We start from the raw sequence: 13,667 nt of genomic DNA on the forward strand, positions 1-13,667 counted from the left end.
CTACTCAGTCATTTGTCCTTCCTTGGTCCTGTTTCTGACTGTCTATCCCCTGCCTGTCTCCTAGGACCTTTTCTCTTCCCTTTGGGTAAACTTCAATTTAAGTTCTGGCTCAAACCGACCAGAGTGGGAACTTTAGACTATTTCAGCATCTCGTAGATATAGATGAGAATAAGGGATGGTGGAGGTGAACAAACAGAGGGAAATCTTCATTTCCCTCATCTCCTCTCCCAAGGGGCCTTCTTGCATTGGCTACACTGGCTTCCATGTCCTTGAACTCTAAAGCTGTGTACTCACAAGCTGGGGGGCTTCTTCATCATCGCTAAGAGAGATGAAAACCACCTCTTTCTTGAGATCGTCAACCCTCCAGAGGAGAGAGCTCTAGGGAGCATCTGAAGCACCCCTCTGCTCCCATCATGCTCACTTCTAGTGCCTAGTGAAGCCATGCTCTTCCATTAGTGACTAATGCGGTGGGAAGGCAAGGGAGACCTTTCCTGGCAACAAGCACACACTCCATTTACCTAGCTGGCCACTCTTAACTCGAGAACAACCTCGATTTTACACTTGCCTGGCTTTCAATGCCAACTTGCACTAGAAGCTGCTAGCAGACATGAAACAATTGTTGTATTCAATTATGATGCCGAGTGACCACAACCTGAACTGGGAATCACACAATGGCAAGCTTCCCCATCATCACACTGGGAATATTTATACACAGTGGCTTTTCCATAATTGCAGCTTAATTATTTTAAAACTAACTAGTGCCCTTAATTAATTATTAAAGCAGAAGCTCTAAACTACCCCTCCTGTCCAGATGTAACATCTCAGTGTTTCATCTTGAAAATGTGTTAGCAGACCAGACACTCTAATGATGGACAGCATCACTCTAATGATGGACAGTGTCACTCTAGCCATGAAAAAAGGTGTAACATGTGGAAAATGCTTTGCAAACAGAAGTGCAATATAAATATTAGCTATTACACACACATCCACACCCACCACCACCAGAAGAATCTAGGCAGAAGTCCCAGTTTTATGGAACGGGATACGTCCAGAGGCACCATCTGTTGTATGTATGTATGTGTTATGTATATATGTTATATCTATATGTATCTAAATATATATATAGCTATCTCAACTCAACTTTCCCAAGAAAAGGAAAGGGATCAGAGCAAAGGACAAGAGCTAGTAGTACCTTATCTCCTAGTCCTGTCTCGAGTTTAGAACTCCTTGGGAGCTAAGCCAGTCAGCATAAAGTTATTCATAATAAAAGATACCTGCTTGTAATAAGATATTCTCTTAACAAAGTATGTTTTCTTTGGGGTCTCAACAAATGGACACCCAGTTCACATACTCCCTAAGAAGAGATAAGATTTGTAACACGTTCCAACCTAAAAATATAAAGTGAGGGAGGTTTTGAGACCACATCATTTCCTCCAGAACAGGGGTTCTAACCTTCTTAACCTGAGGACCACGGACGCCCAGGAGATAGATTTCAGGGTGTCTGGAAACCTGATGGAAAAAGTTCCTTCTTTATTCTCCCCTAACCTCTAACTGAAATTTAGCATTTTCTTCAGTTATGAATGCAGGCATCAAACATCTCCCGAGAAGAGGTCTGCAGGCTTTGGTACTGCTCTAGAAGGCCCTGGCTTCCCTGTACCAGTAGCTGTAGAAAAACCTGGGGAGGCCACAGAAGACAGGCTCCCACTGCCCTCAAGTGGAAGGAGAGGGCAGAGTTCAAGGGCAGACTCCAAGACTGCTCCCTCTTCTCCTTCCTCGTGTCTGGGACTGGGGCAGCTTCTCACCTTCACTGTTCCCTCCACCTCCACAAACCAGCGCCTAAGCATGGCCTGGATCTGGCCGTCTGTCAGCTCCGGATTGGCTGCGTGGATCTTCTTCTTCACTAAGTCCTCCAAGAGCAGCCGCCTCAGGCGCCAGTAGAAGAAGGTGCGGGATGTTTTCCAGTCTAGAACGTCCTGTGTGAAGGGAGAGAGAGAAGTCATTCCAGCACCTGAGCTGGTCTTGTTTCTCAGTTACTCTGTCATAGGCAAGGCAGCACACTCAAGACATGAGGCTGGTGGTGAACTCTGTGTCTTCCAATAAACATTCAGGGAAGGAAAAGCAAGAATCTCTTACCATTGCTGAGAGAGGAAGCAGGCTGATAGCTTACTAGAAGCCCAAGACACCCCCATCACCATATCCCTGCCAGCCAACTTTGTGTCATCAATGTAAAACCTCAGTCCATTCCTATCTCATCCCAGGACAGAGTGAAAAATGTAGCCCTGTGCACACCAATGAGCCAAGCAAACACTTGACCGACATATGGCAGAGACATTCCAGCTAAGAGCCTGTACAGCCAGAGAAACAAATAGTGAGTAATTGGTTTTGAGTAGACATGGCTAAACTGCCTTGCATGCAGATTAGATTTGAATTAGTGGCTGCTCTCCTAAAGCTCCAAGCCCTGAGGCACCCTACAGCACGAGGGGCTGAGGCAGCAAGGTAGCACAGTGGAAAAAGTGCTGGGTCCAGAGTCAGGAAGACCTGGGCTTCAAATCCAGCCTCAGATACTTCCTGGCTGTGTGATCCTTGGTAGGTCATTTAACCTGTTTGCCTGTTTCCTTATCTGCAAAATAGAGATAATAATAGCATCTACCTCAACAGGATTGATAGGAGGATCAAATGAGATAATATTTGCAAAGCTCTCTTGAAAACTATGTAAAGACTAGCTATTAATAATATCATCAACATGATCATTTCTTAGTTCTGACGTTGGCAGAAATGACTCAATTTCCCACCTTTTTAAAATAGGGAGCTAATTCATAAAGTATAAAGTGCTTTATAAGTATGCTCAATGTAGAAGGGGGGAACCACACCAAAGACCCTGAGATCTATATAACCCACACAACCTGACAGGTCTCTCAGCAGACAGTGCACTCTTCCAGTTCTATCTTGCTGTTCTGTAGTGAGCGTGTGGGCCACCTAGGTGACACCCACATCCATGGGTTTCTGATAAGTTAGGAGAAAGGCAGCCATCATACTTACATTAATGACACCCTTTTCCTGCATCCCGCCCGGTGTGTCATGCAAGTCAGCAAACTGCACAGCTACCTGGTGGTAAATGGGAATGAGGAATTCTTCCCGTTCCTTCAGTTTGCTCTCCAACTCCTTCCGCTCAGCTGGGCTTAGCTCTGGGGTGCCTGCAATTAGAGAAACCTGCCCATCACACTCCATGATGATGAGGAATCTCTGCATTAAATCAAAGTCACCCTCGCCTCCTTTCCCTGAGATTTGTTTGGCAGAATTTATATTTCTTTTTAGAGTGCCAAAGGTAGTATATTCTTTAAGTCAGGCAGCTGAAACCTTATAGCCCCTTGGGTCTTCTAAAGGAGACACAGCAGCAAAGGTCATCACCTCTGTATCATAATATTTGAAACTACTTATTCTTGTCCTCCAGAAATCATTTAAAATCAGAATTCCTTCTTGTACTACAATGTCTGCTCAGGCAACAGCTTTGTGGGGCAGCTCTCTTGGCTACCCTAGGTTGGGTCTACAACTGGTCCTTGGTTGAGATATGCCCCCATCGTAAGCTTGCCCATACTACCATCCATCAACAAGCATTTATGCTCAGTCACTGTGCTAATCGCTGAGCAGAGAAAGATAAAAACGAGTAAGTGTGCCCTCAAGGAGCTTACGATACTAGGGGTGCAAAAGAGATACAATACAAAGACCTGCACTTCCTAAACTCATGAGACTAGACTGGTTCTGTTGTCCATGAGAGTAGCAGTCACATATTGCTGAAGAATGAGGAAGTGGCCTGTTTTTTTTTTAGCTGAAGCCAATTCTCTCAATGCCTGCCCCAAACAGCCACCAAATTTTATTCTGCTCTGAACAACTCTTAAATTTGCAGGTACATTATCATATTATAGGCACTAATCTCCCATTTGAAAACTTGTGACTTAAATTAACACAACCCAATAAAATGAAAGCAAGATAAGCGTATCTGGTGGCAATTCTGTGTATTAGCTACTATTCACTAGGTCAACTCTTGATCAGAATGATAAAGTCACTCTTGCTACTGGGCCAAGAAAGAAAAAAACAGACTCTACCCACACCTGACAGCCTAACAACTCTTCCAGGGACCTGAGCTCTGCAAGCACAAGGTTCTATGATGCAACAGTATGGGATGGGGGTGGGGGGTGGGGGTTGGAATCTCCTATAAGGAGGAAAGCCTCTTCAGAAATCAATGCCATCCTAGTAGAGGTTTGTGCTTTTCATCTTAATTAATCTCAGAATGGGGCCTACAATCAATACTGAAAATTTAGCCACTTGCCTAGTGTGGAAGGTTGAGTTCGGCTGAAGGAGCCATAGGTGACAGCTCCCAGCGTCAGAGAAGACCCGAGGTACTTTGTCACCGAAGCTGACAAATAAATACATGCCCCCAGGTGATGGGATGCGTGAGAGAAAAGTCTCTTTCAAGCATGCCTGTCTGAAGAAAGTCCTTGTTGTTTATGCTACTATGAATCATACTCCATGAACAGCCTTGGGCTGCTAAGCAAGCCAGTTTGATGAATAAACAAATGGTAGCAGAACAGAGATGGATCTATAGGACATGGTTCCATTTTTCTGTGGGGTTTTTGTTTCCCAAAGTTGACTTTTTTTCCCCTTAAAATCAATGACTTTTTAAACTATGGTGAAGAAAGCCCAGGACTAACAATTCTTTCTTGCTCTGTGTGAGGGCAATTAATGGTCTTCTGCTGTCAGCCCCAGCCTGAGCATAGGCAAATGGGTTGGATTGAGCTAAATCCTGTAGCAGCTTTCAAGAAGTAGAGAAATCTACTCACTTTGGCAGATCTGAACTCAGCCCACTTAGGGGAAATTTGAGACAACTGTCCTGCCAAATCTCTGAGATGTGACTTTCTAATTTAAAATCCTCTTGAAATAGCTGCCATTGCCTGACTATTTATATTCTGAGGGCAAACGAAGAACGAGAAGCCAAGATTTCTCCTATACTACCTGTACTCATACAGAATGAGTCCTGAAAATAGTTTCACTTTGATTTTACAAAACAAAAACATGAAACTGAAAACAGCCATGCCACGCAACCCAATGAAGAGGCCGATTTCCAAGGCTGCATCTGATGTTGAGACAAAAGCTCCCGTGGAATCTCCAACTCATGGGCCAGGTCCCATTTGTTAGGTAGGCCTTGAAGAACTCTGCTTCTGCTCCTACGTGGTTGGGGATGGGGAAAGAAGATGGCACAGGTCTTCTGAAGGAGTGTCTTCCTTGTTGTTGTCTTCACCTGATAACCACACAAGGAGCCCATAACCACTTATACTGTCTTCTTTGTGAGGGCACACCTAACTCTATGCCCTTTTCCTTAAGTGACAGCACTTTCCAAGGAGATTGCTGTCCAAGGCCCTGCTGTAGAGATGGAAGGCTGTGGCACAGGTGGGATTTTGAGGGAGTCTGGCCTTTTCACCAGAAAAGGGGCAAGATGTGGACCCCACCCACATAGGAAGAATCCAAAGGGCTTCCATTGGCAGATTAGTCAAGCTGCTCTGTGAGCAGAGATTAAGGCTTTTCAGAGATGATTGGCTCCTCATTTAAGTAGGTTTTGCCAGAACATCATTATGGTTTTACAAAACAAAGATGAAAAAAGTTCAGATTTCATAATTTCATCAGGCCAGAAGACCAAAGGGAATGTATTCCCTAGTGAGATTATACATCCCCCTCAATCAAATGCCTCTGACCAACCAGGGCTTTATGGCCTATCTCAATCAAACTACCAAAGTGAAAGAAGGCCAGAACAAAAGAAATCTCCAAAAAGCACAAGTAACAAAAACAAAGATTTGATTGTGTATGTGTGTGGTTTTTTTTTTTTAAAGAAAAAGAGATTTAAAAAATAATAAATTTTACTTTCCAAAAAATAAAAGGTTGCTCTTAAATCAGGATACTCCTGTATTCCATACTGTATTCTACTCTCTCCTTGTACCAGTAAAGCAGCCAGCCCCGTAATGATTTAGGGGAGATTAACAAATATGTCAATGTCCATTTTCTGCTTAATTTAAAAGCAACGTCTATAAAGATTTTTGACTTCTGAACCCTGTTCTCCTGAAAGAAAGAAGGTAAGAATGAGGAGGGGGATAAAGAGTGATTATCCTATCATTGATCGTTTGTCAGAAGCATTTCTTATTCACTGGGCTATTGTAAAAAGCTAAGCTCTCGATCAATCCTGTAAGCCCCCTGCACAATTAAATATCTTGGAATGGTTTTCTTTCTTTTCCAGCCAGATCTAGGAGCCTCAGGGTTTTTAGGAAAGCAAGTTTTGTGTGTGCATTGGGGGTGGTAAAGCTGGCAGGGTCAAAAGAACACTCAATGGAGAGAAAAGTCTCTTTTAGAATCCTGCTCCCAAAGATTGATGAGAATGGTAAAAAGAGGGAGGCGTAAAGAGAAAATGAAAAAAAACCCACATTATTCCCCCCCCATCTCCCTACATTCTCCCACCCATACAAACTTAGTCCTTCAATTTAAAAGTAAATGCAAAGAGTGGAACACAGAACAGAAGTTGAGCAGATGTTCATACCCCAGCAGCTCTCGAGGCACCCCTGGATTAGGAGGCTGTGGCAGAGTTCCACTTATCCATCTACTATCATCTACTGTTTCATCCTCATTACATCCTCCTGGATGAGGTTAATGTTTGACTCCTGGAACAGGAGTCTCTCCCCAGAGGAGCAGATCTGAATCAGCGTCAAACTGAAAAGAAGTGTTAACACTCCACAGTCACTCAATTCACCACGGCATGGAGCACCAGGACACAGGGCCCTCAAAGGCCATCCAGTTGCTGTGTGACCTTACAGAAATCATGCTGCCTCCCTGGGCTGGGGGCTCTAGTCTACATAGGAATACAGTACTTACTGCTGTCAAAGAAGCATTTTGTAAAAGATTCTGATTTTGACAGATTGCATGAGTACACCCAAGCCTAATTTTAAACTCCCATCTCAAATGAGGAATAAATTAATTTCTAAGTTTTGAAAGTAAGGTACAACAAGTACTGAAGTTCATACTTTGTGAAGATTTTAGTATAATTCTTTATTTTAAAGGATTTCAATATAGTGGAGGGGAAGATAGAAAAGAACCTGTTTCTAGACATACAAAGAGTGGCCCTAATTTTGTACAATTTCTGTGTTCTTGAACAACTTTGCATAAATGAAATATTTTTAAATGCCCTAAGAGAGCTACTTAAAGGAATCCTCCTGTGAATCCTCTGGTAAAGGAAATAATTCTTACATAATGGGAATAATCTCTCCCAATGTATGTGTTTTATAAATTCAAATTTTCCTATATCTGCTTTTCTTCAAAGTGGGGCACACCTGAATAAGCATAAATGTATTTTGCATGTTAATTTTTTCACAGGGTATCTGGGAATCCTTTCAAGAAATTTTTAACCCAAAGGTTCTAAGTAAAATGTTGACCCAGGCCAGCAGGTTCTGGTTCTCCACTGCTCATCTGTATAGTTGTTTCTAACAAAAACACAAAAGCCTGCACACAAGGGAATAAAACCACAAAGCATATGCGCCTCTTCTCACATTTCCAGAGCTCTCAAATGAAGCACTTGCCTTGTCCTCACCAGTCTGGCCCGCGTTGTTCCAAATCTCATTCCAGTCCAAGTGGGTTCTTCCCTATTCCGTGATCTCAGCATGCCTTTGCCCAGGCCACCCTCCATGACAGGAATACAACCTGTTCCCTACACTTTGGAGACTCCTCTGGGGCTTCCTACCTCAAGGATGAGTTCCAGCACCACTTCTCATGCAAGGCCTTTCCTGGTAGCTGGGAGATTAGTGCTCTTTTCTTTTTGAAATGACTTTGGATTAACTAGTCTGGGCCCTGATAAAAGCCCTCACTAGCTATGGCTCCCCCTAAGTAAGGCACCAGCATCTCAGTGAGTAGAAGGTGGGGGGTCTGGCAGTGTCCTGTGATGACAACCTCCAAAAGGCACAGAGAGAGCTAAAGAGATGATGGAGAGTATGGTACTGAAGAACCATGGACCACCAGTTCTTGGGAGTGAGGCATGCATGCCCTGATGCTTTTACAAAGAACTGGACTAAAATACCCTTTCCCCCAGAAAACATTACCTACTGCTTCTACTCAGATTGCACTGAACTTCTGAATCAAGGGATGATATAGTATCTAAGCTGCTACTAACAGACAAGGGTGGAGACAAGACCCTATGATGTCCCACTTTATCCAACGAAGACCCTGTCTCCTTTCCTACCCTTGCCTGCATCAAAGCCCAGTGCTAGCGCTGCCTACCACACTGTCATGTGGGGAACATGCTATTAAAACCAGGGGCAAAAAAAGGTGGTGATCCTTGGACATGGGCATCAGCATGCACAGCTAAATGAATGGAAAAGTGTTTATTGAGCTCTTACTATGTTCACTGTGCTAAGGATTAGGGATAATATAAAAACAAAAACAAAGATAGTTCCTGCCTTCAAAGAGCTTACATTCTAATGAGTGAGGGGAATCTCAATCTGAGGTTTGAGTACATTTAGGAGACACAAGAAGCATGGAAAGCCATGGAAAGGAGACTATCTGGTAAATATATCATCCTATTGAAATCAAGCTCTTTTTTCTTAAGCTCCTTTCTTAATTAATTAATGTGTGTATGCATGATTTATTTCCTTTCATATTTAATAAGAGTTAAAGAAAGATTTTCTGAAAGCCAAGGGGTAAGAAGAACAAAAAAGGGTTGGGAACCCTTGAAATAGAGGGGGACAATACAAATGGTGGAGTGGTGGTCAGAGTGGGGTACTGTGGTTTAGAACATTATGGAGAATGGAGCCTGAGGGGAGGAGACTAATATGCCCTTTTAAATTGCAATGCTGATTAGATTATGGTTCCAGAACAGGAAAAGAGGGGAGAAGTAGAATCAAGGTATATGGCCAGGAAGGGAGCTCTGGACATCAGGGATTAAATGCCTCCAGGACTTGTGTCCTGACAGTGGCAGCAGTAATGGGAAGAGGAAAGAAGAGGAGCTAGGGAATTTCCTCACTGTCCACAACTTCCTAATGGACGGTACAATAATTTTCAAATTTTTTCCCCATCCAAATCAATTTGTTCCCTTGAGCCTGACCCTGCTCAAAGATTACCTCAAAATGCTTGCTGTCTTGCAAAGTAGATGGCCAAAAAAATAATAATAACAATAACACAAACTAAAACCCCTCAGATATTTCAGTCATGTCTGCTAGTAAAACAACTCTAGAAAATAAGAAGTTCTCTTTCTTTAGGGATCCCCAAGACTACAAAGTGAGCTCTGTTCTGTTCCCTGTATAAGCCCCAATTTGATCATGATACGTAATTGGTTTTGTTTGGTGTTTGGGTTTTTTTGGTTGATTTTTTGTTTGTTTACTTGTTTTTTTGGTGAGGAAGGGAACGGACTTGAATTTACTGATGTCAAAATATGTGATAGTCCTCATCCCTGACAATAGGTTTGACAGACTAATAGTTAAAAGGGGTTTAAGGGTATTTCAGAGAATGATAGCTCCATCAGGGTAGGGACCAAAGGACAGTACTGGTGACCGTTATGAGACACTCAAGCCTCAGCCAAAGGCCAAGGCACAGTGCCCAGCCCTTGTCGGTGCTGGATGTTTCTGGGGCACAGCCCATGTGGGCAGTATCCAAGGAGGCTTGTGAAAGAGAACCCAGCTGCCTGGGAAAGGGGCCACTACAGAGGTGAGTGAACAATAGATCTTGGCAATCGATCAACAATCATTCATTAAGCACAGAGCAAGATTCCAATACACAGTTTTCCAATCCCAATGAACTCTAATTTTGTAAAGAAGGAAGGGGAAGACAAGGAACCATGATCAGTTCTCACATGTCTGCTACCGCTTTGTTGTTTTTAACTGATTTGTCACTTTCCCTTCTGAATGCAAGAGGATAACTAATACCCAAAAGAGAACATCAGGTCACATGTTCTCAAAGGGCCATCAGAGAGAAAAAGCCTCTAGTCACAGCAAGTGGATAGGAGGGACCCTGGCTTCATCAGTGCTTTTGATTCTTCGTTCATAAGAGCCAATCAAAGCGACACAGACCACTTCAAGGCTGCCTTCCTGGAAGACAGACACACAGGCACCCCAGAGAGACTGGGGCTCATTTCCCAGGCAAGGTAACCAACAACATCCAGCTTCTCCAAGCCGACTGGGATGGCAACCCTGGTCCTACACAAATACCCTGTCTGACAGTAGGGGACAAAAATAATCTCAGTAATGAAAAGCACCAACATTTTGGCTCAGTTCAGTCTCTGATTAAGTAATTCTTTTTACTTCCAAAAGAAGTTAGTATATGCCATTTCACACATTCCCTGCTACAGTCAAAATTCCACAAACTAGCAGTTTTCCACAGCCTTCCTCCTGAAACTAATGCCAAAAGGAGTTCTTGCTTTTAAATTAAAATTCTAAAGGGCATACAAAGTTGGATTTCCAAAGTAAATTATTATTCATTCCCCTTAGGGAATGTTTTCTGAATTCAGCCAATCAGGACGTGCGTGTGTGTGTGTGTGTGTGTGTGTGTGTGTGTGTGTGTGTGTGTGTGTGTGTAAAATCTGATTGGTTAACATCAATAAAGCCAATACACAGAAAGCTAGACAGCTTCTAGGAACGTGCCATAATAATACATAGGCTATGTTTATGAAATCGCCTTCTGACAATGAAGAGATAAGGCACATAAGCTAATATCCATCTATAGCTTTTTTTCCCCCTTTTTCATGATAACTGAATTTTCCTATTGAAATTAACTTCAAACTCCTAAAGGAAAATAATTTTTTTTTTCTTTCTTTCTTTTTTTTTTTGGCTAGGCAATAGGGTTAAGTGACTTGCCTAGGGTTGGGTCCTCCTGAATTCAGAGCTGGTGCTCTATCCACTTTACCACTTAGCTGCCCCTGGAAAATAATTCTTGTTGAAGTTATATTGGGCCCAATAATCAGCTGAATGGTAAGTTGGAGGAGATAGGGGAGGCCAGAATCATCATCCCAGGCTTTGAAATTAAGTCATATTGTAAGGAGGGGCATAACCTTAAATCTTTTTCTTTATCAATTATTTGGTCTGGAAAAAATATGGCTACCTCCAATCTCCTAAACATTCTGTGGTCCCAGTTTCCTGAAAGACAGGAAAGGGAGCCTGGAACCCTCTGCAATGTCAAGCCACTCAGACTCAACAGCCCATCAGCATTTCCCAATGCAGTTTGTACCAGGGCTTCTTGCATTTATGGGTATTTTGCACTGTAACTGTTATCATTTTCTTTTCTGTGTGTATGTTTCATATTCCCAAGAGACTGTAAAGTCCTCTAGGCAGAATGGTACAATGGATATTTCCCTGTGTTCAAATTCTACCTCCAACACTGGTTATCAGTATGACCTTGGGCAAGGTCACTCACCCTCTCATCTGTAGGTGAGGGGGTGGGGCTTGACGACCTCTGAGGTCTCTTCTAGTTCTACATCTCTGACCCTATGACCTTTGGGGGCAGGGTCCATGTCCCAGCACAGGATTCTGCACTTCCCAACCAATACACAGTCATGGGATGGATGACATGTGCTTTAAGGCTCACTCTACCTTTATGTGTGAAAGGGAATAAGAATAAGACCGACAACAAGGCCCCTTTGCCCTTGGTTAGTGCCTGATGGTTTTCAAAGTGGTTATATATGCATTATTTCGTTTGATTTTCATATATGGTTCGCAGGACAAGACACGAAAGCTCAGAGAGCCCTAGACAAGGCAGCCCAGTGGGTGTGGCCAAGTCCTGCTTCCTTCCTGACACTTTGTTCTAGAAGCCAGACCTTACAGTAGCTTGACAAGCATCAGGCAGAAAACTGTATTTTCTGGCCATGAATAAGTCTGCCATTTTGATCAAGACTAAACACAGTTTTCTTCATCAATAATAGAAAATAATAATAATTACAAGATAACTAGCATTTATGTAGTGCTTTAAGGTTTGCAAAGCACTTTACATATGTTATCTCATTTGGTACTCACAACTACCCCATTTTACAGCTGAGGAAACTGAGGCCACAAGGGTTAAATGACTTGTCCAGGGTTACACAGCTAGTAAGCATCTGATGCAGAATTTAAACTCAGGTCTTCCTGACTTCAAATCCAGTGCTCTACTGTACCACCTAGTTTGCCGGATAGGAAATTATAATCAAATAATGTATATGAAATTATTAACTAGTAAGCACTTAAGAATCTCTTCTCTCTTTGCTTTCCTTGATCTGAAAGGTGCTGGATCAAGGCTGGAGCACAGAGTGTCTCTTTCCAATGAAAAAGAGTATCTCTGTCTCTGCAGCATTAGCCAGGCTGGTCCCCTCCACCACAAATACATGTCTGAGAACAAATGCTCTCTCTTCCAACCATCCGGTTGCTCTAGAGAGATAACAGCCATTCGGGGGTTAAAAAGAGGCAGTGAACCCCCAGTTAATGAGTAAGAATTCAGCAGGCAGCGTAAGATAAATGGAGCCCTCTCTGCTTCTGCTGGAGTCAGCATGAACTGCGGCCCTGCGGCTTGTTTGTGGCAAATGGAGTGCGCGAAATATCAAAGGGCAGTGATCCAGAAGAAGACCGACTCTGACAAATTTTAAATTGGCCAGAAAGAAAACCAGCAAAAAAAAAATACAAAAAAATTATGCAATTCACTGTGTCCTGCAATCTTGTTGCTGCCTTTGTACAGAATTAGTGGCAAAACAACAGCGATGATCGCCCAGTGCTGGAAGCTATTATGAGCCATCTAAGAGAGATGCTTATCGGCTCTGAAGCTTTCAGAGCTCTCTCTACATGCTGTTGTAAGGGACCTGCTCTTGCGCTGCAGCCCCTTTAATTAAAGTGTAGAGAGTTGTTCAGGAGTAATTATCCTGTTTGGAAAAGAAAGCAAGAAGGGAAAAAACCCAACAACCCTGGGTGGCAGCAGATTTTTGAGAGATGACTGTGTGTGTGTGTGTGTGTGTGTGTGTGTGTGTGTGTGTGTGTGTGTGTGTGTGTGTGCATGTGTGTGTGTGTGAGAGAGAGTGAGAGTGAGTGAGAGTGAGTTTGTGTCTGTGTCTCTGTGTGTCAATTAAAGGTATCAGGCTGGCTGTGATGGCCAGAGATGTCTCAGGTTCTTATGTCCTACAGGCAAGCAGTGGGGCAGAAGAGACTAACAAAGTCCGTAACATGGGGCCGGGTGCAAAGGACAGTCATCAAGAATGACAACCCTTGTCACTGGCTCTGGCAGTGTCTTAGGGCACTGGCTATGCAGCTGACTGGAATAGGCTCCATCCAATCATTCAACAAGACTGGATTATGTGACTACTAAGTGCACAGCTCTGGCAGTTGCAAAGACAAATGACATGGTTCCTGTTCTCAAGAAGCTTGTTGCATCAGAGTGTAGTGAAGACACTGCTCTTTGAATGACTTTTAGAATGGGCACCAGATGAACAGGACAAAGATACTGCCACATTACCTCCTACTCCTTTCACCCAGCATGCTTCCTTATTTATAAAAGAAAATCTCCCTCTCCCCTAAACCTTCTCACATATCCCAGCAATCCCAACAAAAGATTTTATGAAACCACCTTTATACCAAGGGATCCAGTGGGCAGGCTGGGTAGAAAAGTGATCTTTTAAAGAACAGGCTGAAATTCAC

At 43.1% G+C, this 13,667-nt stretch overlaps 1 protein-coding gene across 3 annotated transcripts in view; it reads right to left on the bottom strand.

The window, feature by feature from the left end:
* The window catches only part of ACACA (acetyl-CoA carboxylase alpha), a 253,708-nt gene that overhangs the window by 11,285 nt on the left and 228,756 nt on the right, over positions 1 to 13,667 (bottom strand). For all 3 annotated transcript variants that reach the window (XM_020991778.2, XM_078156110.1, XM_020991777.2), the window contains 2 exons: positions 3,040 to 3,194; positions 1,803 to 1,973 (listed from right to left, as the gene is read on the bottom strand). In XM_020991778.2, the coding sequence (XP_020847437.1) occupies positions 1,803 to 1,973; positions 3,040 to 3,194 (326 nt within the window). The remainder of the gene's footprint in view (positions 1 to 1,802; positions 1,974 to 3,039; positions 3,195 to 13,667) is intronic.

Source organism: Phascolarctos cinereus, unplaced genomic scaffold (assembly GCF_003287225.1).
Source record: "Phascolarctos cinereus isolate Bilbo 61053 unplaced genomic scaffold, phaCin_HiC Scaffold_5;HRSCAF=322, whole genome shotgun sequence".
NCBI classification, from domain to species: domain Eukaryota; kingdom Metazoa; phylum Chordata; class Mammalia; order Diprotodontia; family Phascolarctidae; genus Phascolarctos; species Phascolarctos cinereus.